The following is a 27,028-nucleotide window of genomic DNA, read 5'->3' as shown; positions in this document are numbered from 1 at the left end:
TTTTCTGCAATATTTCAGCTATTTTTTGAATTTCCAGTGTTTCCACTCAGGTTTCTTTATATGCAGATTGAAAATGTGGATGACAGCAGGTGGATGGTGATCACCTTTTACATTAAGGAAAAGCTGAACGCAGCCGTGAGGTTCGATCACGTGACGTTTCTGTTCTCCAAAAGTTCTCTGCACTCACATTTATGATCCGGGTAATAAATAAAAATTGATCAGATTGATCGCAAAGGGTAAACACTGTGAGTGACGCTACACTTTTACAAAGAAAAGTCTGTTTCCATCGTTTTTTGTCACCTCAACTAAGCGTAGAAACTTAATTTGTACTTTTTTACGCACTAATTGAAAACGCAAATAAAAAGCGGTGGATGGTCATCGTGGAACATGAGTGACATACTGTTGAAAAGCGCCACGAGCAAGAAGAACAGCAGCGACGTCCCACAAACCGACAGCGTCACAACGCCACGAGAACAAGAGTCGCACACCATCAGCTGCTTTTTCAAAAATCGACCACATGATTCCTCTCGGTGTACGGAACGTCACGTCTTCCTCTGCATCGTTGTGCGAACAGTCTACGATATGAACACGCGACCAGTGTTTAAAACCTCGCCGTCCCGCCCGCCCCTCCGACCGTCGTCTCCGTCTCAGAGCTGCCTTGACGACGGCGTGCAGTTGGACTGGATCATCTGTTCCCGGTTTTCAGCGTCCAAAAAACACAAACATACAAAAACAAAACATCCATTATGCCTTCGCTAGTTCAATTTTGTCCACTCGCAGATTTTTTTTTTTTAGCTCCTAAATATGAGTCACTTTTTTCCTCGACTCGGTGCGACGGCGGGGGGGAAGAGATCCGTTCATCCCGCCTTCCTGTCCGTCTCGCCGTCAGTCGGCCGGTCGGTGTTTAGTTGTCTTTGTAGTTCGTTCTCTCGTCAAGACAGTTGATTTTTTTTTTTGTCATCTCAGGCAACAGACAAAAAAGAAAGAGAGCCATCTGTCTGACCCCTGACCTTTGACCCCCAGCTCCCGGTTGTGTCTCTCCTCGTCGGGCTCCGGGCCCCTCAGTAGGGTAAGTGTGTGTGTTCAGGTCAGGGGAGGGGGGAGGGGGGGAGGTTTGGTCTGTCCCGGCATCAGTGGGCGTCTGGTCTGGAGGACTCGTTCCCAGTTTAGACCGGTTTCCCCTCCGATCTTCTCTCTCTCTCACTCTCTCTCTCTCTCTCTTTGTCTCTCGTTCATTCTCTCTCTTGCTCGCTCAGCCCAGCGCCAGACTCCCATCAGCGTCTCCTGGAGGACAGAGCAGGACATTTACTGCAGACATGCTGAGTGTCATGGATAAAACTTTAAAGGACCAGTGTGTAAAATTCAGGGAGATCTATAATAGAATATTCATGTTTTAATGAGTGTATAATCACCTGAAAATAAGAATCGTTGTGTTTTCGTTACCTTAGAATGAACCTTTATATCTACATAGGGAGCGGGTCCTCTTCCATGGAGGCCGCCATGTTGCTCCGCCATGTTTCTACAGTAGCCCAGAATGGACAAACCAAACACTGGCTCTAGAGATGACCTTTCACATTTTTGGCGAGTTTTGCAGCCACTTGTTGGTTCTCCAACACGCTTGTTAGATGCCACTAAATCCTGCACACTGGACCTTTAACTTTGAAGCAATAATTGCTTCTTTTTTTTTTCTGCAATAGCAATTTAATGTATCTACATTCTGTAATTAGCTTTCTACATAGTAGTTTTCACTGTTGGTGGTGGAGTCCATCATTCCTACACTGGATTCAAGACTCACTGTTTACTGTTCACTCCCTTAAAAGGACAAGTTCACAGTTTTTCAAGTGTGTCTTAAAACAACAGTCATTCCTCCTGTTCATACTGGCTGTTAAAAGATCCTTCAAATGTGCTTTCAGTGTAAGTGACTCTGTGCAAAATGCATTTAAAAGTCTCTGTGAAGCTTATATGAGGCTTCATCAGTATGAGTTAGTCATATCAAGAGGATATCTGACACATTTACAGTCTTTTTAACATCAGATTCCCTCTTCGTGTTTCATCAGACAGTGAAACAACAGTGAAAGTGAAACTTTTAAATACATTTTTACATTGTTAGTGTATTATAAAGGGATCTTATAACTCTGTATCAGAGCTGTATTAACTTACTACACTTGCTGCTATTGCTAACATTAGTTACTGCTGCTTCATATTACAAATGTTCAACTGTCCAAACACAGACTTGGCTTTTATTGTGAAGGTGTCACAGGAAATAGTCATTTTTTGGCGATTTGAACAGCAAATCAGTTTAAAATGTCGCAGGGAGCAAGTTTACTTTACAACTTTATGACTTTAAGACGTATGATGGTTTGATTGTCAAAGATTGTTGATTGTTGTTGAGCTTTTCTTTCTGTTTTAAGCCTCTTTCACACATAGTTGCTGGTAAATTACTGGGATTAAACTTTCAGGCACCGCTCGTGATTCACAACCGCGGCTACATTCAGGAACATTTCCGTCTTGTGCCTTTTCACACACGCCATGGCGACGCTGGAATAGACGGGGCACGGACAGTTTAGCAGATGGCGTAACGCAACGCTCATGGATGCTGAAGCTCCTTTATTTCTCAATCTGTCCAGTTTCCTACCATTCTTGAAAAAAAGAATTTGTTTGCAAAAAAAAAAAAGAAGTATTATTGCTTGTTAGTTATCAAATCACCCTCAAATACATAATCAATGGAGTCTTGTGATTGGTTCGCTCGCCCAACGTGAAAGCGTCTTTCGTCAGCCGGACGTCACCCTCTACATGTTCGTCACCAGCATGTGTGAAAGAGGTTTTACATTATAGTCTGAAAACGGTTTATGTTTTAAACCCTTTAAATGCAAAAACACGTTTGGTTTGAGGTTTTTATTCTGTATAAAAATGTATTTACGCTCTACGCTCCTTCTCCATCGCCAGCCCCAGTCTCTGGAAATCTCCAGTTTTTTTTTTTTAAACCAATGCTCAATTCTTATTTTTGTCTTTTATTCTCTTTTACTGCTTTTATTCTCTATGTAAAGTGTGTTTGAGCCTCTAAAAGCATAAATTTGGCTGATTGTCAAACATGCTGCTGCAGTATAAAACAATAACTCACGGTAAAAACGGCTCACAAATATGTAGTTTCATTTTTAAAGAGAGGTCTAGTAATAATTTGCTAAGACAGCTGTAGTTTTTAGTGAACAAACAGGATGAAATTTGTTGGGGACTACTTTCAGCGGCGGATTAATCCACATTTAGTGCTTTAGTGAGTGTTTCTGGCAGCAGAACGGTGTGTGTGTGTGTGTGTTTTAACACATTTGGCCACTGTCTGACAAATAACGTTCCTACTTGTGCTGCCAAATGAATTTATGTTCATCTGTGTTTTAGTTTGTGCCAAGAAACGCCTGCAGAGACTTGCCATCAGACGAGCTTAAATGTCACGTATGCATGAATTACACCTCCTACCCTGTTCATGTCGTCATTCCACTTGACAGAAGCAAGAAAAAGACACACGAGGTCCTGTTGATGCTAACAAAGTATAAACTTCAAGTCAACTTTATTTCCAAATATTTCCAGAACTCTCAAAAGAAAATAAATAATTTCACCTGAAAATCAGAAAAGGAGACAGGAACACCAACTCCTCAACAAAACCTTTTCTCTGTTTTTAAATTAACTTTTCTGAAGCTTCATCTCGACTGATGACGTTTAAATAAAGTCCAGCTGTTCTTAACTACTCCGCTGCATAGCTTTGGGTTTTCTCCTGCTTGTCTTTCCTGTCTTGCCTCTCCTGTTTGTCTCGCCTCTCATGCCTTTCATTTCTTGCCCTTTTCACTCTGTTCAAAGAGATAATCAATAAGTGTGTGGGGGGAGGAGGGGGAGGGGGGGGTGTCAGCAGTCCATTACTAAAGATAATGAGCCCTAATCCTCACATCACCCAGCCAGCACGTCAGGGAATCGGAGCTGAGGTCTCACCTTCCTCCGGTCTTGAAGATGAGGTCGGCGTTGGGAGCGCCTTTCGGGTGCTGGTAGCGAGGCCGGCGCTCCCGGTTGGTGTTGGCCGGGGCCGGGCGCTGAGCCAGGGACTGCATCATCTCTGTAACACACACAAAAAAACACAGAAGGACAAAGAGTTTAATCATAAATGTTACTTAAACCTGTTTTTTTCTTATCAGCACGACTGACAGTAGAGGCTTAGCTAGTAGCCCGTTGTTGCTAACTAACTTTGGAGCTAACCCGCTTCACTTTTACAGCATTTGGGGAAACAACAGACGTGACTTTTTAGCATTTATTAACTGACACACTGTAGTCTGTACTGTACATTTACTGCCAGACTGACAACTAACCTTTTCCTCCGCCCCGCTCACATCCACCGTTACTTCTCTGCCCCTCGCTCTTTCCCCGCTCGCGACGCAAACATATTCCTTAACGGAGCCGCGCGACCAGTGGTTTCCCAGGCAACGACAGACGTTGACTCACGTACCGGAACAGCGCTGCACAGACGCTCCCAGACGCTATCGATTTCAAATATTAAAAACATTTTTTTGGCCTGGCGGGGATTCTCGTTGTGTCATTATGGAGAAACACAGATTCAGTAAACGTTCAGTAAACGTTGAGTACAGTTAGACCCAGCAGTCTCCGTTAGGTTGGGCGAGTTCAAAGTTGTGAAAACAACGGGGGTGTTTTGAATACACCCCCGTTGTTTTCACAGGTAATTTGTTAGTCTGTCCCTCCCGCCGCAGGACATAATGGATTAATCCTGGAAAGCTGTTGATGTAGCACTTTTCTGTTTATGAAAGTAACACGGAGATTATTCGACCAATGAGAATTTAGTCGGACGAGAGCATATCGACCAACTAATCGACCAGCAGACTACAGCCCTAGTTAGTGAACTTTATGGTTAAAATACAACAGTTGATTACACTAGCAGCTATTTTTTTTTTTTTACACCTGCAAGACAGTGAAACACCTTTTCAGTCGGCAAACAACAAAACTGCATTACAGCCGACATCTGGTAAAGAGCAGGACAAGCAGCCCGGACGACCAAATCATTATTTTACGGTTGCAAACGAGCTGTCTGACATAAATACATGTTAAAGACTAATTAAAAGCTGTGTGATTGTCTCTATTGACAGAAATATGTACTGTAGCAGTGACGTAAGCAAAAGTTTTCCTCATGCAAACCAAAACATCAAACCAGCATTTTTAGATTTATCTACTCTGGAGAGTTTTTGGGTGAGAAAAATATTTTAGTATTGAGGGAAGGCTGAAATAAAGAGAAAAATATGCACCTTTAAATCTAACTAGCTTGATGTGGACGTATTATTAGTGGCAGAGCTGCTACAAATTCTTGTTTTCTTAATTTTTTATTATCACCTCACATATTCTCTGTTGACGTATTTATAAGAGTGTAGAGAAAAAACATGAGATATTTCAGTTTCTGTCCTCCTCACGGACGTCTTTGCTCATGTTTTTAATGTTACAGTGAACAGAAACAGAGTTAAGACGTGTGTCGTACCCTGATAGTCCTCCTGCTCCTGTCTCTCGTTGATGTCCAGGGTGAGTTTCTTCATCCTCATGCGTTCCTCCTGTTCAGCCTGCTGCTGGTTAAAGTGGTTCGCCGCCAGGTGGGACGACAGCGGCACGTTCAAGATCTTATACTGTTGACCGGAAAGACAGACACATGTTAGAGACATCTTCAAACCTGACGTTATAGGAGCAGTTTATCATATAGTACGATCATCCACTTTCTTGCAGAGAGTTAGATGTCGGAAGGTAACAAAAACCCCCCACCAGCACCTCTAAAGCTCTTGTTTGTTTAATCTGTGCAAGAAAGTGTAAAGAACACACACTTTGCTTCTGTATGAAGGGGTGGAGGCGTATGTGTATCAATCTTTTCATCAAACTCGGCAGAAAAGCTAATTATCGTGTTTCCTAAGAAGTTGAACTTTGCTTTCATCATAAAATTCCCAGAAAAAATGATCATTTTTTTTTACAGGAAGTTAAGTGCTAGAATTATTTACTGGATGGATAAATTGATGTTTGTCATGAAAAAGTAACTCTTCCTAAAACCATAAATTGTTGTTTTTACATTTCTGCTTTTGTAAAGATCAAACAAACACGATATGAAGTGTTATTAGTGAACTTTAGAGGTGCTGGTAGGTGGATTTGGTATCAATCTTTTCATCATCTCAGCAAGAAAGCAAATATGTGGATTTCCCAAAATGCCAAAGTATTCCTTTTCAAGTGTGTCTTAAAAACAACAGTCAGGCGTCCATATGAACAGTGAAAGAGGTTTTCCTTCAAATCCTTCAAATGTGCTTTCAATGGAAGTGATGGAGGCCAGTTAAAAGTCTCTGTGAAGCTTATATGAGGCTTCAGCAGTCTGAGTTAGTCATATCAAGTGGATATCTGACACATTTACAGTCTTTTAAGCATCGAATTCCCTCTTTGTGTTTCCTCGGACAGTGTTTCCCTGTTGAGCTGCAGGTGGAAGTATAGTAACAAAAAGAGGAACTTTGGCACTAAAAAGACTGTAACGTTGAAAGATATCTACTTGATTTGACTCATTTGGACGCTGAAGCTTCATATTAGCTTCAGATAAACTTTTAAATACATGTTTGGCTTTCACCAAAATCACACCTGACATCCATCACTGACTCAAGAAATACAGGCTCAGAGCTCTCATTAAAAGCAAGGCTGCTTGGATTATTAATATGTATGTATGATAGAGAAATTAAAAGAAAATCATAACACAGACATAGAGTTATGTTGCTAAAACACAGGATATCCACAAGAAATAATCTGTTCAGAATTTATACACAAATTCTGCAGGTGTTAAGTTCACTATTTAGGTTCATTGTACAGTTAATCGTTCTGTGCTGTTATTGTTTTTTTTAATGCAATGAATATAATGAAACATATATAAAGAAGGAAGCTACTTTTACCCTTTTTTCTTAAGGAAACAGTTGGGATCTGCTGCTTTAAATGAGAGCAGAGTGAATCATGTATTAGATACAGTAGATCGATGCCAGTATGTCGGACAGAGAAGCAGTAGAGAGTATGTTGTGTGTGTGTGTGTGTGTGTGTGTGTGTGTGTGTGTGTAGTGAGCGTAGCGTGAGACATTCAGCAAACACACACACACACACAGGATGCTTTTATTCGCTGCGGTGTGTTTACAGTGGGGGCAGAGAGAGAGAGAGAAATAGCGTTTCCCATCTACACGGCTCACTAAAGCACCTACAAAGATATTCTGTGTGCTCTCCGACTTTTCACATGAAAAAAAAAGTGATTTTTTTTTTTTTTAAAAGTTTTTTTTTTGCTTGTGTGTATCTGGCAGCTGTCCTTTAAACAGAGCGAAGCCGTGTGGACTCAACGCTCTATTAAACCTCCGAACCCCCGGCAGAAAAGCTGGACACACCCTACAGTACAAGAACCGGCCTCTGCCCTCAAACCACACATTCCACCACCGCAGTGTGCCTAAACACACACACGCACGCGCGCACACACACACACACACACACACGCACATGCACACACACACACACACACACACACAGCTACCAGTCCAGAGTCAATATTATTCCTGGGCTCAGTTAGACTCGGCCGTGTGTGTGTGTGTGTGTGTGTGTGTGTGTGTGTGTGTGTGTGCGCGTGTGTGTGAGGGAATTTCATTCAGCGGGACGAGACAGTGAAAGTGTATCACTGCTCTCCTCATGTCTCAGATATTCTGTCATTAATTACTCTACGGTCGTGTTCCTGTGTTTATTTCTGGAGGTTTTTTGTGATCCAACAACACCGCTGGGTCCTTTAGGTCCTCTTTAGGGTAAAACTAAAGGGTGATCGAGCCTTCCTCACCTTATAAAACAAACAGGAGACCTGAGGAGGACCAGCGACTGAGGATCTTATTAATAGGTCATGTGACACCTTCGTTATGTAACCGAGTCCTTAAACTAAAAAGTTGTGATGTCTCAGCAGAGAAACTGGTCTATTAGTGAGTTCTTCACTGCATTCATTCAATTATTCTGTCAGTCTTGATATCACGACTTCACTTGGTTCAGTTTTGTGTTTCTTCTTCGTGTGTTTGGTGTCGTAGTGGCGTTCCTGCTCTTCATTATGGCCGCTGCTTCATTACAAATCAAGAACAGTCCAGTCATCCTTACATTCATTCTTTCAGTTTTTTTTTAATGTAAGACATTTTACTTCATCAACCGGAGCTCCTTCATCCAATAACAACAACCTTTACTACTAACTGTGGTGACTGATGACAGCCGAGGTGACGTGAGAGCGACGTGTCATTAAACACCAGTCTGGGTCAGGTTGTGGTTAAATGTTGTTCCTGATCCAAACCGGAGTCCTACTGAGTGTTCAAGCTATTAACAAAACTGCCTTTGAAGAAAATAGACCTCAATTTTAAAAGGGTAATTGTGGTTTATTAGAAGTCGGGTCTCATTTTCTAAATTTCGGCCATTATTGTTTATCAGTTGTGATAAACGTGCTGCAGAAAAGTTTTAAGTAATTGCTGCGACCTGGGAACACGATGACATCACTAAAAGGTTTGACACACTAAGAAAGGAGAACAGTCTCGGTTAGCTTGTTTTGGTCCGTAACCGAGTACGACTGCCGTGTTTAAAGCTGCTAAAACAAACTGAACCGAGGTGGAAAACAAACCAGCGTCTGATTCAATCAGAATAAAAAACGCAGCTCTGTAAATACCCTGAGTGAACCTGGAGTTAAGACTCTCTTCACTACTCAGTCGTTGTCTTGTGCGAGCACATGAACGAGCCTTTAATGACTCTGAGAGACGTTTGTTCACAAATGACACCACAGTTGAGCTAACTGGTTACTGCAGGTGGTTCCTGTATTTCTCATCAGGACACGTTTCTAATTTACTCTTTTTCTTCTTCTTCTTCTTCTTACAAAGACGATGTTGCTGCTTGTTCACTTCCTCCTCCCTCACTTCCCTCACGGTTTTAAATGCACAACATCTCATTTCAGCCGGGATGTTTTTACCGGGAGCCAAATTACCTGCAGATGTCTCCTCCTCTCCAGAACAAATGTACACGCAGATTAAAGTCGTTAAAATACTAATTAAAGCTGTTTCACCTAAAAAAAAAATAAATCAATATTTCTCCAACGATGTTTGGTGACCACCGGACTTCCTGGAGCTGCTGTTAGCCGAGCTGCTGCTAACGTTTGTCCAGTTTATTTCTCTGATAACTTAAGATCCAGACGTCCAATGACTAAAATCCTTCTTCCGGCTAAAAGATATAGTTAAAAACGACCTAAATTTATCATGAAAATGTGGCTTAAAACTGAATAAAAGTGAATTTATATGTATTATCTTGTATGTGTGTAAGTTACTCTTTGGTAGACGCCATTGTAGCGGACAAACACAGCGTCGCCGTATGCATCTGGTGCGTGTTTACTCTTTGGTAGAGGAGGTATGACACCATTGACATGCGACCAAATGAAACGGTCCGTTACTTTGATTAAATTACAGATTAATCTGGGTTTGATAATTGTTGTAAACATTTGGGATAATGTAAGTACACAACTCAACAACATATATAACATAGGTCTAGTTGTTTTTAGACATTTTAATGTGGAATAATTACATATTATAGCTTTAATCTTCTCTGTCTTTACTATAATCTGATCAGTCTTTCAATCCTTCCACCATGTGTTAAAAATAACAGCAACACTTAAACAGCTCTAAAAAAAGAGCAGATTTTACCTGCTGCTTGTTGCCTTTGCGTGTGAGCATGACGAACTGCATGGTGTCAGAGATGTCGGAGTCTCCCTCCCCGATGCACTGCTGTCCCGATCCTCCTTTCTTCAGCTGACTCTTCAGCTGCAGAGGAATGGCCACGTCCAGCTGGTGCACCTTCACCGCCTCGCCGCTACGCTGCTGCGGAGACCAAACACACACACACATAAAGTCAGCTGCGGATCTTCACCTGCGTTGGGGACGTTTAGATGAAAGCGCTGCGGTGAACACGTCATCATACAACAGGATGTTAATACCTGCAGGTTCTCCAGCATCATCTTATCCAGAGCCTGAATGAAGTCCTCGTCCTCGGCGCAGGCCACGTGCTTCAGTCCACCGCCGCGGATCGTCACCTCCTACATGCACACACACGCACACACACACACACACACACACACAGCAAATTAACATGACAGCGTACAAATCTTCAAGTTAACGATTGTGTGCTCAAATCGATCGATCTTACGTTGTTCTCCTCGTCCGTCTCGTTTTCTTTATTGGAGTCCGTCAGGTAGTCTGTGTTCTCTTCTTCCTCTTCCTCCCTCTCCTCTTCTTCGTTCTCAGACCCTTCCTGTGAAAAAAAACAACAAAAAAAAACTGATCATGTAAGATCGATGCATATATGATTCTGGGTTTGAACAGCACGTGTCATTTAAAACAATATATTGGATTATTGATTGAACTGCATCAACTTCCTGTCATTCAAACATTTAATCTTTGATCTAAAGTGGTAGACCGCTGCCTGATTACAGACAGATTGAATTCCACACAATGATGAATGAATATATTTCATTATTATCTGATGTCTCTCTGTGGTCGTGGGAGTAGTTTAAGGCCTGCATGTGCTTCTCCCTGCCCCGCCGTGTTAAATCATTTCTAATTTTAGGTCATTTTGTTGTGGTTTGAGCAAATTTAACTCAGCCAAGTCTGAGTAAGACACACTTTCAAACCCCACAAAGGATACATGTATTCTACCGTGACCCCAGGTAATGTCTCAAGCACAGGTTGCATTTAGTGAACGTCTATAAAGGTCATAAAGGAACCAAGTCGGGTTTTCCCGATATCCCAAAACAAACTCAAAACAAGGAAGTTCAGTTCATTCAATGCATCAAACTGCGTCAAAAAGAAAAGATAAGATAACGAAAAGAAAACACTCAGTCATCCGGCTTCAGCCGACGGTGCGAGTGAAAAAAGCGTGCGGTGATTTCCCGCCGATTTCATTGGAGAGAACGAGATGCTTTTCCCGGCTGCACGAGGAAACACAACGCCAACATGGATCAACACGGACTTAAACACACGCAGAGTGTCGGTGGTAGGCTTACAAACGGAGGCTGAACTTCTCCCCTGTTCCTCACTTGTCTGTGTCAGACGCCATATTGATTTTTTTTGGTCACCTGATATGAAAAGTTTTTAACAACTTTTTTTCAGCACAGTGTCATAAGTCATCTGTTAGATACCATTAACGCCCTCGGAGGAGATAGTGTTTCAAAATTGGGGCAAAGTCTTATTTTGAAAGGCTAATTGCGGACTTCCTGTTGGATTTAGGTCAGAGGTGTCAGCATATGACTTGTAGGTCTTGATGAAACGAATAACTGAGTTTTGGTTCGATCTCTCTACGACATTCCTACAGGCTGTGGCGGCAATTTTAGTTACATAGGTGGCGCTAGAGAGCACATTTTGGTACTTTGGGGGTTAATTTTATCAAATTTTTCACCAGACCTGATGTGCGTGCCAAATTTGGTGAGTTTTTGAGCATGTTTAGGGGGTCAAATCAAGGGTTTAAGTGGCGTAATAATAAAGAAAGAAACAAAGAAACAAACACATGATAAAGAAATGTTTTACAGTCGTCCTCTGTCTTTTGGACTCAGTCCCTAATTATTTCCACAGCCAATCAGGATTCAGGAGAGCAGACAGACACAGTGGAGTCACAAAAAAAAAAAAAAAAAAAAAAAAAAAGGACTCACATCCTCTTCCTGTTCATTCATTTCGCTCTCGTTGCCCGACTGCTCCTCGGTCTCCGCGCCTCCCTCTTCATCGTCGTCGTCGTCCTCCTCATCGAGACCCTCCCCTTCACTCATGGCGCTGGAGCGACCGTCCTTCTCCATGACCAGACCTTTAAGAAACAAGATGAGGAAACGCTTTTGAGGAAACTAGTAAAGTTAACATATATATAATGTAATAATCTGTAATCAGATTACACACAGCTGGTTATGACAGATTATATCATAAATACCTCCAAACCAAACCCAACACGGGACAAAGGCTTCAATTATAAACTGAGCAAATAATCAGGAGGGAATTACTGTTCCATTAGTGTGTTTTCTCTGTGTTATGGGTCAACCTGGATGATAAGCGCGAGAGTCTAATTATGCAACCGTGGCGACGGCAGAGAAGTGAAGTCATGCAGTCAGGCGGGAGGACTGAAGTTGAAGATCAGGTCTTGTGTGACTCGAGGACTGAGGAATGTTTGATCCTGGTTAAACTATGAAAGGTAAAACAATAGAACCACTGTTTAGCTTGGGGGGGCCCTCCGTGGCCCTCATCAATCACTCTCTCTCCCCTACACACACACACACACACACACACACTCTCACTCACACACACACACTCTCACAGACATCAGTGGTGGAAAAGTACAGTTTAAGGTATTTGTACTTTGAGTATTTCTATTTTCTATTACATAATACTTCTACTCCACTACATTTTAGAGGGAAATAATTGTACTTAAACTCTATTAAATATATTTTTGTTACTGATTACTTTGTAGATAAAGATTTTACATAAAAAACATGATAATCTTAAAAAGTACAATACATAAATTAAACAAGTGTTTCCTCGCTTTTTCAGTTTTTGACCCTTTTCCCCCCAAAAAAAGCTGCATCTACTTTGTGTTTCTCATCATATTCCAGATGTTTAGGAGCTTTGTTCTCTCTTGACTACGGCTGCAACTAACAATCTGACCATTATATTTTCTCAATTAATCATTTTGTCTATAAATAAAATAGTGAAAGATGTCTGTTATAATTTCTTAGAGTCTAATCAACGGTCTAAAATACAAAGATATTCAGTTTACTATCATGTATGAAACAAAAAAAGCTTAAATCTGCACCATGCACAAGCTAAAAACCAGCAAATCTTTGACATTTTTCCTTTAATAAAATGACTTAAACGATTATTAGATTATAAAAATAGTTGCAGATTAGTTTTCTGTCCAACATCTAAACAATTAACTGAAACATTTTCATTTAAATAACTGATTAAGACCCAAAGAGTTTAGATTATTCAATATAAATTAGTTCTTCTTTCCTTCCCTGTTATCTTATCTTGTGGCCCTTTGAAGGGGCCCGGCCCCCCGTATGTTTATCTGATAACACATCTGTACTTTTACTTGTATTGGAGTATTTTTACATGGATTTATTGGTACTTTTATTCAAGTAAAAAAGGATCTGAGCACTTTTTCCCACCACTGATAAACTCAGTCACACAGAGGGCGGAGTCGGTGGTTTACATTTTTTTTCCTGCGTTCCGAGTCGACACCTTGAAACTGCTGAACAAAGCAGGTGTTCCTGTCTTTCTATCCGGCTGCGGAGTGAGATACACCTGCTACACAAAGATTTCCTTCTTCCTCTCTCTCTCCTCCCATCGCTCCGCCCTTCCCTTGTTATTTGATCTCTTAGATCTGTGTTGCTACGGCCTTCTGTTCCTGAAAACTCACATTCTGCAGCAGTGGATTTAATTATTGTAGATTATAATACAGCAAAACAATTAAGACGCCCTCCATTAAAGGATCGGTCCACACTGGCTGTGACCAGATCCGTTTCTAATCAGATTCAGCAGTCTGAGTGTCTCTATTCTGGGTCTGTTTGGGTTCTTAGATCTGGTCTAATGATCCTCTGGATCCCCATCGGGTCAGATCAGGTCTCTCTGTTTTGAAAATGATTTATGAACAATCTGGCGTCAGCTCGATGGGGAAGTAGAGTCTTCAGAGGATACTGAAGCCCTGGATTTTGACTTGCAGGGAGCATTTTTACATACAAGCAGTGTTTCCATGGTAATTTTAGTACAGCTGTGGCTCTTTGGGCTATAATTCAAGCTTTGTCCCACATCTGTTGCTGTTCGGGTCTGAGTTATGATGACAGTTGAGGTTCTGGTGTTTTTTTAATCACTATATGATCACTACTTCTACAGCATCTGGACTACATGACATTAAGGCTAAATTACAATCTTTATTTTGATTTGCAGCGGTGGTGATGTTCTTGCTGCGGTGGTGCACCACGGCTGAATGAATACAGAGGAAACACTGTCAGGTTTTGGAGTAAATTTAACATCTGACATCCAAAATCACAAAAAGCATGATCACATCTCCCTGATCAATTAAACCGTCTATAAATTGTCAGAAAAGTGTGAAAAAATGTCCTCGATGTCATTTACACATAAGTTGTTTTTATGAGCAACAGAAAAAAGAAATCCTCATGTTTAAAGAGTTGAAACCAGAGAATGACTCAAAATAGTTTATAGTCAATAACATTTCAATCAACCGACTAATTGTTTCAGTGAAACGATCGGATGCATGTTTGACGTTTGAAAGGAAAAGAACAAAACCAAAATACCGATAATATTTCAGGTTGGGTGAGAAACAAAAATAATCTACGCAAATAGAAACTCTGCAACGGACTCGAGTCCTTTTAATTCATAATTATCATTCCTAAAAACTCTGGTGTGACACAGTGAGCGTATGTGTTAGGTATGCGTTCGTTATGATGAGCTAAACCTGTCTGACAGACAGAGCAGAGTGAGGACTGATGCGGCGCGATCGTCCTCCTACACAGCGAGGAATGTCACTCAGCCAGGATGAAACGAGAGCGGCTCGACCGGCTCGACCGGCTGCCGCGCAAACACTCACATCCTTTACATGTTCGCTAATTACAAGTCGGATATAGACAGCTGTGTCTCTTTACATATGCTATGCGTGCGTCGTGTCGCTCATACCTAGTTTGATGAGCACCTCCTTCTCCAGGTCGGTGACCTGTTTGGTGGCCTCCTCCAGGGAGCAGCTGGGTCTCATCTTGGGCCTCAGCAGCTCCAGAGTGTCGCTGATCATGTAGTCGATGTCGATGGGGAACGGGTGGTCCTTGGTCCAGACGTCGATGCTCTTTTTCCACCAGATGTACCGCTGCACACACACACACACACAACAAAACACTGTCAGTCACAAAACTCACTACGGACGCCTTAAAGTTCACAATTTCTCAATGTAAGTGGACAAAATCAACAGTCCTCCCTCTGTGCGAAGTTTATTTAAATGTTTATCTGAAGCTAATATGAAGCTTCAGCTGTTCCAGTTATGTTTGTAAGTGCTTTATCTTCTAATGGTCAGTATGAACAGGAGGAATCATTACAGCAAGAGAAACATGTTCCAATGTTCATATAAGCACCTGACTGCTGAAGACAGACTTGTGAATCGATGCTTTAACTTGATTATGTGAAGAATCAGAAATTTCTGACATTAGCGCCTCCCAGTGGTCGTAGCAAAACTTATACATTTGATTCAGCTTAATTTGACAAAAACAATTGAAAGGGTTAGTCTGGTGATATTCTGTATTTTTCTAATTGTCAACAAATACTATAAAAAGACCAAAACCAACAATGAACTGATCTACTAACAAGTATCGTATGTTTATCAAAAGCCTGATATGATCTTATTCCTCTGACTTGTTTAAAACTCATCGATGAGTCACATCGCTGCACTGGTGACACGTTCCTTCATCACCATGAACAAGCACACTTTAGTTTAATTTGACTCAATCACACACACACCCACTGTCCTGCAGCACTAGATGTAGATTCATCCACCGCTGAAAATAGTCCCCAAGAAATGCACTATTTCCTCCTGTTTGAGTAACGTTTGCTAAAAAAACTACAATGACTTTTAAAAGAGCTGAGAGCCACAGAGGTTAAAGTATTAAGAGTCATAACAATAAAAATACAGAATATATTTAGACTAGTCAGCCTTCTCCTATAAACTGGGTGAAGTCTAGGCAGGACTGGAGGTGTACTGGGAGCAGACTTGCCTGGAAATAGATGAGGAAACAGTCCAGCTTCCTCTTGCTGGAGCCTCGGTCAAAGTACTGGCCGCAGGTATCCAGTAAGGTGCAGACCAGGCGGATGCGGAACAGGTGCTCCGGTGGATCCAACAGGCTGGGGCTGCCGTCCTGATTGACCCCGAAGGAGATGAAGGAGAAGAGGGTGCGGAAAATGACGGCCGACTCCACCATGCGGTAGTTGTAGAGCTCGCCCAGGAACTTGGCGCTGCTGATGCGCCGCTGGTTGAACTTGGGCTGGTTGACCTAAAAAAAACAAAAAAACAATAATGTCAAAATACTCGAGTAAAAGTCCTGCATTTAAAATCTTACTTTAGAAACAGCAAAATGTTCAAATATCAGAAGTAAAACTACTCGTATCCTGCAGCAGACTGGTGACTATCAGAGTTTAATCATTACATATCATATTATTGGATTATTTTAACTGATGTATAAACATGTGAGAAGCATTTTAAAGCATCATATTCCATAAAGGTTTACGTCTTCAGTAGGAATGAACAGGTTTAGTGCTCAGTCAGTAAGTGTTGAGAGACATTAACACACTGCTGGTTTTGGCTTTTCATTGGACTTGTTGAATAAACTATAATAATATAATATCGGCAGCTTTATCCTTATTCTTATGTTCTAATATTTCAAAAACGTTTCTACAGACAAAAATGTTTTGATGAGCAGATTCTCCTGGTTTTGGAGTCAGTTTTAACCAAATGAAACTGTTTGACTCGACTTGAGCTCAGGTGGAGCCGGTCAGAGTTGTCACGTGTTCTGCAGCATGAAGCACGTGTTCTTCACACAGTCATGTAATAACAGTAACAACAAAGACTTCCTCTCCAGGCAGCTGTCAAAAAATATCAATCAAGATTAGCATCTGGTTTTGTTTGCTTTCCTGTCTCCTTCTAGTATCAGTAGATGAGTACTGATAGTATCAGATCCTCACCTCCATGCCCAGGCGGATGTCCTCCAGGACTCCGTCCACCACATGGATGCCCACGTCCTCCTGGTAGGCCACCAGGCCGGCCAGCAGGTTGGCCACGCAGTGGATGCTGTTGTACTTGACGTTCCAGATGTTGACCATGCAGCAGATCAGGTAGCTCTTGACTTCGGGGTCCTGCCAGGGAAGCTTACGCATCTGCCTGAGCACCTTCTCGGTGGTGACTTTGGACAGGTCCTTGTAGAGCAGCTTGCGGATGTACTCCTGCAGCGGCGGCCTCTTCTTCTTCACCGTCTTCTCCATGGGCGGCGGGTTGCAGTAGTAGTAGGCGTTCTCCACCATCGTCACGTAGCGGGCGTCCAGATGCTGCGCCTGCTTTTTACGCATCATTTGCTCCTGGAATGTAGACGGGATTCAAGAAAAGATCAGCTGTTTACATTAAGACAACAAAACAAAAGTCTCAAAACGTCCTTTAAGAGTCACTAAAAGCTCTAAACCAATCACATGTCTGTTTTACACCTGCTATTGTTTTTATGCCTCCCGCTCACACATGTGATGTAATGATTCCAGCTGTTAATATCAAACATGTTTAAAATAACTTATGAAAACGACGGGCAGCAACCGGATCAGAGGAGCGTGTTTACTAACCAGCAGGACGCTGGTCCGCAGGTGAGAGTCAGCGGATCTGAAGAGGAAGCGGCCACAGGTCTCCAGCAGGGTGCAGGCCATCTCTATGTGGTGATGAGTGAAATCAGACAGCAGCATCTGTTGGGACACACGTTTAATACTTTTATTTATGCATTTTTTTAAGCAGAACAAACACTAAACAACACAAACTACAAAGTATATGACCCTTGTCCCCACTTTTATAGTTTCAGGTTGATTTTCTAACTAAAAGCTGTCAGACTATTATCTTCTTACTGTCCAACCAGAGTTGACGAGGCTGCGTACTGGTTGTACAACCACTTATACTTTTCTTGTCAAAACATTCACATCGATCAGCTCACTGATAACAAAGATATCAGATCTCATAGCAGATAGTCATTCTTCACTCACCTTGAGACAATGAAGTGTGTCTGTTTTCGAGAACATCTTGAACTTGGCCAGTTCCCCGATAAATCTGACCGTTTTATTTTTGGTTTCGATGTTGATCTGGTCCTTCTTCCGAATCTACAGCACAGACATGAGAGCAACAAAATGAATAAAAAAACCTTATAATTCATAATGTTTTCATATAAGACACTCAAGAGTCCTGCAAGCTTGTTTCTGCAACAACAGCTGCAGAATAAAACAAAGTACAGGACACACAGGTTGACTGACAAAATAAAGAACAGCAATCTGCACCGTTAAAGTTGATGTAAATTGATTTTATAAAGTCACAATAAAACTCAGTATTTTATTCAACAGCTAAAACAAAGTGGACCTACATGAAATCTGAAGTCTCCCTTCAGCATGGAGCAGAGGTCTTCAGCCACGTCTGACATGCAGGGATGAAGAGTCGCCACCAGGCGAGAGTAGAAGGGCAGAAGATCCAACCTGAGAGAGGAAAGAGACTCACTGCTCCACTGACATTCAGACCATTACTGATGGTCATAGCGACACCTGGTGGTGTCAGTCGCCATAACAACGTCATATCTAACCCTTTGAAACCCTACGGTGTTTCTGCTTGTTTCCTTTCCTCCATTTATGTTTTATATTGTTTTTTTTTCCAGAAGAAAATCATCATTTTGAATGTGAGCAGTACTAAACATGCTCTCAGAGACCTTTAATGGTCTTAATTGATGTGTAGATCTTCTCCCAGTTAGCTCAGCTTTACCTCTGCCTGGGGACGGTGAAGAGGGCTCGGACAAGCTTCCTCCTGTTGGATTTGGTGTTCATGTTCATGCAGAAGTCCATGGCAGCCTGCAGGAGTCAACACAGGGCTCATAAATCTACACATTCATAATTATTTGCATGTCAGTTGTTCTGTTACATTTTTCATTCATTTAATTTGTAACACTGAGACAAATCAGCAGAGGTAAGATGGAAACATGCCTACAACACTTGTACAATATTAAGCGAAGCTACAACATGACAGTTTAATCATCACCTTGTCTATAAGGTCTCTGTTGACACAGTTGGGGAGTTGCTGGATGAAGGCGTCTACGATCAGCTTCAAGTGGGACCCGGTGTTGGCCTCCTCATCCTCTTGTTCTACACACACAAAAATAAAGTTTCACTGTATGTAAAAACCAAAACACTCACACTGCAAATAACAAACCATGACAAAAAGGTTTCAGACAGCACAAAAGCTCACTGCATGTTTGTTCTCTTGTTGATTATTAGAAAATTCTGTTTTAGGCGTCTATGTGTAATTATTGTGTGTGGATTTGTTGTCAGATCAACAGTTTTTAATGTCCGGTCCGTTACGTACAGGAACAACCTCCTGACTGTGCATTCACTTCAGCAGCCTCTCTCATCACCCCTCTGTCTGTCTGTCTGTCAGATTTAACTGCAGCTTTGTGAAGCAGCTTTTCTCTTTTACAAAGACAAGATTTTGGAAGATAATAGATGACATCGATTTTTCCAGGCTATGACAATTTTTTAAAAGAAATGCTCATCTTTGTAAGGATTAGAGACAGCAGCAGCCTAATTAAATCTGAATCTCTTTCCATCCCTCCATGGTTCAGACTTTTTTTGACTGATGTATCACCTGATCTGGTCATGGAATAAGCTTACGTTTGAACTTATTTTCCATTATATTTATGTATGGAGGTGCTTGTCTGTGAGGTGTTTACCTTGCTCATCCAGCAGTTTTTTCGCCAGTTCTTCGTTTTCTACCTCGTCTGGTCCCTCCATCTCAAGAGGTTCATCTGCGATGTCCAGAGCCTCCAGCTCCAGCTCCAGCTCCTCCGTGGTGCTGGCTCCCTCCTTCCCCTCTCTGCCATCTGAACCAAACAGCAACAGTCAGAAAAAGAAACTGTGCCAATATCTTTTTTTCTCTGTCTGTGGATTTATTAAACATACCTTTGGCGTCGTCCTTGTCTTTGCCCTGGCTGCTCTTCTCGTTGTCCTTGAAGAGGATGGCGGGGACGAAGGCCTTCAGGTCCACCAAGTTCTCGTAGAAGTTTCGAGCGTCTTCGTCCTCCCAGATCCCTCCCTCCAGGTCGTACTCTCCAGGCTTACCGGGGGTGAAAATGTCGATGCCAGGGCCGTGCTCTGAGAGAGCAGAGAGAAGACAACATTACATACAAGAAAAACATGACACACACATGTTCACCTCATTGGAATCACTATTTGATTATATGTAAAATAAAAACAAATCTCTTAAAAGAGCACTTTTAGTTTTAATTAAACTATGATTCTACACTCACCCTCCTGCACGGTCTTGTCCTGAGGCAGGTCTGGCATGTTTTCATCCAGCAGATCAGCCAGGGACTGAGTGTTGGCCAGCAGCTTTTGGTAGGAAGTGGCAAACTCTTCATACTGCTTGTGTCTGTCCTCACTCAGCTCCCCTTTGGAATGTAAGATACGCCTGTAGAGGAGAAAATGTTAAGAGGTTTTATCATAGTGAACAACAAAAAGTGGCCAAAGAGAAGTGTCTTATAGAAAACAAAACACTGACTGCAGTCTGATTCTCACCTGTTCTGCCTCTCGATGTTCTGCAGCTCTCGGTGGTCCTTCTTCAGGTGTTTGGTGAGAGATGTGAAATACTCCCTCAGCAGGTTCTGGAAGGGCTGCTGTTTCTCCGTGCTGATGATCTCGCTCGGAGGGAAGGCCAAACCGAACTTCTCAGCGGCCAGTTTCACCTTGCGGGGAATCAAACCCGCGATGTCGTCACCACAGTGCTTACAGAAGCTGATAACCACTGACACGTGAGTGTGCGTCTCCCGGTCGGTCCCGATAATGTTCTTCAGCTGCTCGTAAATAAGCGAAAGGCCCTCTTTGTCTGTGAAGAGGCCGACGATGGTGAGCTCGGCAATGAAGCGCAGGTCTGTGCGCAGCTTGCTCACGTTAGGCGCCTTGTCTTCCTTCCTCGCTTCGAAGTGCTTCTTCCAAGCCTGTAAGAGCAACGGAGCAAACTCGGCGTACCGCTGGTGGAAGAGGGAGCACAGATGGACGGCGCAGCCAACGTCAGAGATCTTCAGCTTGGCCTCCACAACGGAGCTCACGGCCTCGCCAATGTACTTGCTGAGGTTGAGTGAGGAAAAGTCATTGGAGAGCGAGTCTCGCTGCTGTTCAGTAAGCGTACGGAGCTTCTTGACAAAGGCGGTGTTCTTTTTAAGGCTGGAGTCCAGTCGGCTGAAGAAGGCCTCTTCGGGCCGACCCTCGTGGGCGTTCTGGTTCTTGCTGCGGAGTTCCTTCCTGCCATGATGGCGCTCCCAGGCCTCCTGGTGCAGCTGATGCCCCTCTTCCTTTTCCCTGCAGACATGAGGTGAAAGGGAGAAAGAATGATGAAAACAAGACAACAGTGAAAGTGAAGGTAGTTGTGTTGGGTTTGGCTCTTGTAATTGTTACGCAGGCTGCTGGATGCATGAAATATAAAGCTGACATATAGCATAAATGCATCTCTTCTTTTTATGGCCTTTCATCACAAGGTCCTGGTATCAACATGCTTTCAATACATAAAACAATCATTCATTCTCATGTAAAAAATATTTTTGTATGTATATATACATATATAGTATGTGACATTAGTTTATGTTATATACTTGTACAAACAAATATTAAATAAAGGTTGTGACACATCTGAGGATAAAGCATCTTACTAAATAATTAAATACCTTTAACTTTGAACTCTCAGCTTTTTAGCTTAGTTTTTACTTTTATTAACAGGTTTTTGGAAGAGTCACAACATGTCCTAGCTGGGCATGTTACATCCAGTCTGGTTATTTTCAGGGTTACCAAGAAGTGCTATGAGTTGAACTAGAAAAAAAAAAGTTTTATGCAATTTAAAACTGAGTTTTTTTTGCATTCATGTCCACAGGTTTTAAACATGGATAGAGGAGAATCTCAGTTTTCCAGTAATATAAGGAGCATGATGATGGGACATTCTGAACCTTAATAATGTCAAAAAATATACTGATAGTGCAGAAATACTGTTGTTGTTATTCTCTTTCTTACTTCTATTGGGGATCATCAGCTGTGGGATACACCTTAAGACATGTTTTTCTAGCCCAGACTTGTTTGACATTTTTGGTAAGTTTGCACCATAAAGCTATTAGGAGTTCCTGTTTATCACCATCTATACAGACAACTACTCCTGGGTTACTTTGATAAAGAAATGTGATGATTAACATGAAAGATCTTAAATTATAAGACATATTTTTCCTGTAATTTCTAAGCAGATTTATGGACGTTTATCCAAAGATCATGCTGAATCTGACGGTGTGTGAATCATGTCAGAGTTATGATTTTTGACACAAGGCTTTAAGGAAAATCAGCAGTAAAATGAGGCTTTACAATAATGTCAAGAGCAAAGTTCACCAACACTTACTTCAGCAGAGCTGCCTCTTCCTCACGTTGTCTTTTAGCCTCTTCCTCTTGAAGCTTCCTCTCCTGCTCCTCCTGCTGTCTCTTCACCTCCTCCTCTTTCTTCTTCTGTTCTTCCTCCGCTTTCTGTTTCTCCTCCTCTTTCTTCCTTCGCTCCTTTTCCTCTTTCTTCTTCTTCTCCTCCTCTAGGCGCTTTCTCTTTTCCTCCTTGCCACTGTCTTTTTTACCGCTCACTTTGGCCTCATCTTTGGCTTTATCTCGAGCAGATGCTGGTCTTCTCTCGCCGTCTCTGTCCTTCTCTTTTTCCTTGTTACTGAAGGAGCAAACGTCTTTCTCATCCATGTTTACTGAGCGCTTGCGTTCAGCAGGCATACTGAGGAAAGAGAACAAGACAGGGTTATTTAACAACACTCACTGCTGTTCTGAAGGCATTTCCTGAAACCTTTAAGACTGGGTGGAATAACATTCCGCACGCAGTTAGCCGCTTCGTTTAACACATTATATAACATTAGCTCTCTTTCTATTAGTGATATGACTAATTAATTCGCGTAATCTCACTCTCGAAAAGGTCAGCCAGTTTTATTGTTTTGTAAAAATAATCTAACGTTTTAATTGAATTCATAACGAAAACTAGAGTTAGCATCAGCACAGCTAACGCGGGTAGCTCGGCCACTTGAATGGACGAACTGAAACCGATGTAAACAAACGTTTTGACAGCGTTAAACTGACAGTTAGTGCGTTTTCAGTCGCTATAATGTAACCTTACAATAAAATACACCATAAATTCCTACTTAGCTATTCTCGTTTTCGTGTTTTGTGCTGTAAAAACGAAAAGTTTTACCTGCTAATTGTAGCAAAACAAACATCGGTCATTAGCGTTCGTTTCCGTGTGAACGACGGAAGGACCCTCTCATGTTGGTACCACAGATTATGCCTTACTGAAAATATTATTACTAAGTTATATTAAGTTTTGTTTTTAGCATAAATTGACGCACTTATATGTTACAGTTTAATTATATCACAATGTTATTCAGCTAATGAATAACGGTAAATATATGTATTATATATTTTCACATTCACAGGCAATGCTTGAGGTTGCTATTCATGTAACGGTGGTTTGTCATGACGGTGACAGTTTAAGGTTGTTTTTTTTATTTTAATTTGACCACTTGAGGGCAACAAGCTCCAAACAGTGGTGGAAAGTAACTAAGTACATTTACTCAAGTACGGTACTTAAGTACACTTTTTGAGGTACTTCTACTTTACTCGAGTATTTCCATGTGATGCTACTTTATTCTTCCACTCCATTACATTTCACAGGGAAATATTGTACTTTCTACTCCACTACATTTATTTGACAGCTTTAGATACTTTTCAGATGAAGATTTTACTTAAAATGATATATTTTAATATTCTAACTGTTCCTTAAATATTTTTTTTCACTATGCACTTTGTGTGAAAGGTGCTCCATGAATGAAGTGCATTGTTATTATTTTAAAAATCATATGATACACTTAGGTAATATGATGCAGTACTATTACTATTAAAGTATCTAAAATTGGCACCACAGCGATAAACTACAACATTAAAATGTTCTAACATGTATTTGTTAGTGATAAAAACAAACAATATAATATATTATAATAACACTCTAAAAGAAGACAGTCTGCATGAAGAGTACTTTTACTTTTGATACTTTACTTTTTCTACCACTGGTATGTTTACAGTAGTTACAGATAATTCTATATACAGATAATAGTATATGCAGTGCTGGGAGGAAGTACATTTATTCAAGTACTGTACTTAAATACAAATTTGAGGTACTTGTACTTTACTTGAATATTTCCATTTGATGCTACTTTATACTTCAACTCCACCACAGAGGAAAATATTTTACTTTTTACAGCGCTGCATTAATTTGACAGATTTTGTTACTTTAGCGATTGGTGCCGCAACACAAAAATGTACCTACAAATTATAAATATTCATATTAGTTTCTTTAAAATACAAGATATGCAATAACATGTATCATCCATTACTGTTAAATATATATTTAAGCAGACTGTACATAACCCTCTACTTTATGTATATAAAGTAACTTAACTCTTTTTCACTCATTCAATATTTATGTTGTTGTTTATTTGTTGTTTCTGTATGTATGTATCTATTTTTCACATACTTGTTTATGTCCATTGTGTCTCTTCCTGAACACTGTTGAGTGTAAATACGTTGAGAGCCACAAGAAACCACAGTTAAATTCATTATATGAGCAAACATAATTGGCCAATAAAGCTGATTCTGATTATAAAACATGATACATTATTATTGATTAAAGTACATACACAATATAGTAAAAAAAAAAAAAAGCTAGCTCCACCTCAACCAAGTACAACAGTAAAATGCTACTTACACATTAATGTATGAGCAATAATTGTCTTACAGTGTAATATACATAATATATAAAGTAGTACATCCATTTTTCTGCATTATGAGTACTTTTGATACTTTTTTGGTTCATTTTGCTAATAATACTAATGTAGTTTTACTCAATTAACAATGCAGGACTTTAACTTGTAATGGAGTGTTTTTATATTGCAATAATACCATTTTTACATAAGTACAGATCTGAATACTTCCTCTACCACTGACTGTAATGAAGCTCCTCTTCATTACCAGTATTTTGTAGCATAATTTGCATACAGTACTGCTAAAAATAATGAGGCACAAGCTTGAAGGGTTGAATGTTTTTTTTTAATGAGATTGTTGCATATATTAATGATGTGTGTCCTGTAGCTGCCTCAGCTGGAACTGATTGAAGGCCGAACCTGTGGAGACAGACATATGCACTCAGTGAGGCTAGTTTGGTTACTTCAACATAACGAGCTCATTGTGGTACAAACTTTGCCAAAACGATGGTGGATTGAATATAGCGAACTGTGGCTTGATTGTGTAATGATATAATGTGTAATGTTTATGTAGATCACTTACCTCTGTTGTGTCTCCTCTCCAGGGTGTTCAGGTTAGAAGAGTCCCCAGGCTCCCTGAGCACCAATTTAAAGGTTCCGGGAGATACCATGTAGTAATTAGTGTAGGGGTGTTAATGTACTTTAATCTGCTGTTCAGGTTTTCTATGATTCTATTATAATGTGCAGCATACATCTAGATTAGGTTAACTATTTGACATGGGTGTAGTATAAATGTATTTTAATGTATTTGTTGTTTTTGTGTAGTTTTGATGTTAGGGGAGGGGCAGATTTCCCTGTACTGTGGTAGGGGTCCAGGTCGTTACCAGTGGCAGGCTATATAAGGCTGCCAGTATCCATCAAGCACTGCTGCTGTCAGGATCACATGCTGTTTGTGGTCCACAGTACTTAATGACTGTTGTACTGTGTCTTCATTATGGGTGAAATAAACATCTGGTTGGTCTGCACCGAACATCTGCCTCCAGCTTCCTGCTTTATAGTCCAGCTGCTATACGTCCATCCAAACAGTAGTAGAAGTACCAGAAGTATTGTTGTTCAGTATTATAACAAAATTAGAGAATTTAACTTCATTAAACAACTAAGCTGCTGCACTGATCTAATTTATTAAAGTGGTAAATCAAACCAAACTGAACTAATGCAGCTTAACTGACATTAAAACAGTTTAGACTAAACTAGAACAGATTCTTTGTGAGTTTATTTTACCAACAGCTCTCACATTTTCCTCCTCAGGAGACGACAAATATTTTTAAACGAACACTATTTCCACTCATTCGTTCATTTGTCGATTCCTCCCTGAAAACTTTTAGAGCGTGTGTGTGTGTGTGTGTGTGTGTGTGTGTGTGAACAGAGCTGCTTTTGTAGCTTTGTTGACACAGTATGGACACACACACACACGTACAGTTGCACTGAGAGCTCAGTCCAGAGCCACAGGAAAGCTACACAGAAGAGCTGTTCACAGGGAAACTACATTTCAGGTGTGGTTATAAGAAATGAAACCATGTTCACATTCTGTACGACAGGTTTCTACAGCTTTTGCTGACTTGTTGCAGTTTAACTCAGAACGAACATCTCAAAGTTTAAGGCCTGCAGTTAAACACCAAACACGTCTGCAGTGGTGGAAATAAACTGAGTACATTCACTCAAGTGCTGTACTGACGTACATTTTTAGGTACTTGTACTTGAGTGTTTTCATTTTAAACCTCTACTCAACGACATTTCAGAGAGGAATATTGTATTTTTTTTACCCTACTATACAGTACTCACTTTACAAATTAGGATTTAACATGTTCAAAAACTCCTGGGTATTTTACTGCTTTACATTAATTGTTTAGTCCCTGATCCATTTAATGTATCCAAGCTTTGAGATGTTTACATGCCATGCTCTTTATCTTTTCACCTCTTAGGATTTGTGATGTTATAATCTTTCACTACTGTCATTTGTCTTTTTATATTATATTATTTTCTTGAAAATTCAATAAAATATTGTGTAAAAACCAAAAAAACAAAGCTTTTTATAATACAGTGCATTGTTAAAGATTAAAGATGATATATATCAAACATTATATTAAGTATAAATATCAAATATATTAAATAAGGTGACAAAAAAATGAGTACTAAGATGTGTAGCATATCACATCAGCTCATTAACGACACCACAGATTTACCTTGTGACCTTTCTGAGGGGCATGAACCATAAGTTGGGAACCACTGGAGCACACTACCAAACTGTATCAAGTAGTTTCAATCACTGACCAGCTACGACAGTAAAAT

The 27,028-nt window shown here is 40.8% G+C and overlaps 1 protein-coding gene across 4 annotated transcripts; it reads right to left on the bottom strand.

The window, feature by feature from the left end:
- Positions 1-9: 9 nt before the first annotated feature.
- upf2 (UPF2 regulator of nonsense mediated mRNA decay) lies at positions 10-23,218 on the bottom strand. Of its 4 annotated transcripts, none has more exons than XM_044343169.1 (21): positions 23,116-23,218; positions 22,279-22,647; positions 20,424-21,203; positions 20,156-20,316; positions 19,809-20,000; positions 19,580-19,729; positions 18,892-18,995; positions 18,619-18,704; positions 18,230-18,338; positions 17,859-17,972; positions 17,451-17,567; positions 16,809-17,198; positions 15,845-16,120; positions 14,763-14,946; positions 11,738-11,886; positions 10,240-10,344; positions 10,031-10,129; positions 9,741-9,914; positions 5,522-5,663; positions 3,979-4,099; positions 10-1,284 (listed from the first exon to the last, which is right to left on the bottom strand). In XM_044343169.1, exons 1-21 carry the CDS (start codon positions 23,145-23,147, stop codon positions 1,275-1,277), a joined length of 3,864 nt encoding a protein of 1,287 aa, XP_044199104.1. In that variant the 5' UTR covers positions 23,148-23,218; the 3' UTR covers positions 10-1,274. The 4 variants fall into 4 exon arrangements, with proteins under 4 accessions (XP_044199104.1, XP_044199105.1, XP_044199103.1 ...); XM_044343170.1 differs by having other exon boundaries at positions 10-1,281; XM_044343168.1 differs by lacking the exon at positions 10-1,284 and adding an exon at positions 3,529-3,839.
- Positions 23,219-27,028: the final 3,810 nt, after the last annotated feature.

The sequence above is a fragment of the Thunnus albacares genome, chromosome 23 (assembly GCF_914725855.1).
Source record: "Thunnus albacares chromosome 23, fThuAlb1.1, whole genome shotgun sequence".
NCBI classification, from domain to species: domain Eukaryota; kingdom Metazoa; phylum Chordata; class Actinopteri; order Scombriformes; family Scombridae; genus Thunnus; species Thunnus albacares.
Note: the sequence above shows the minus strand (reverse complement) of the source record. Positions and strands in the feature narration are given on the sequence as shown.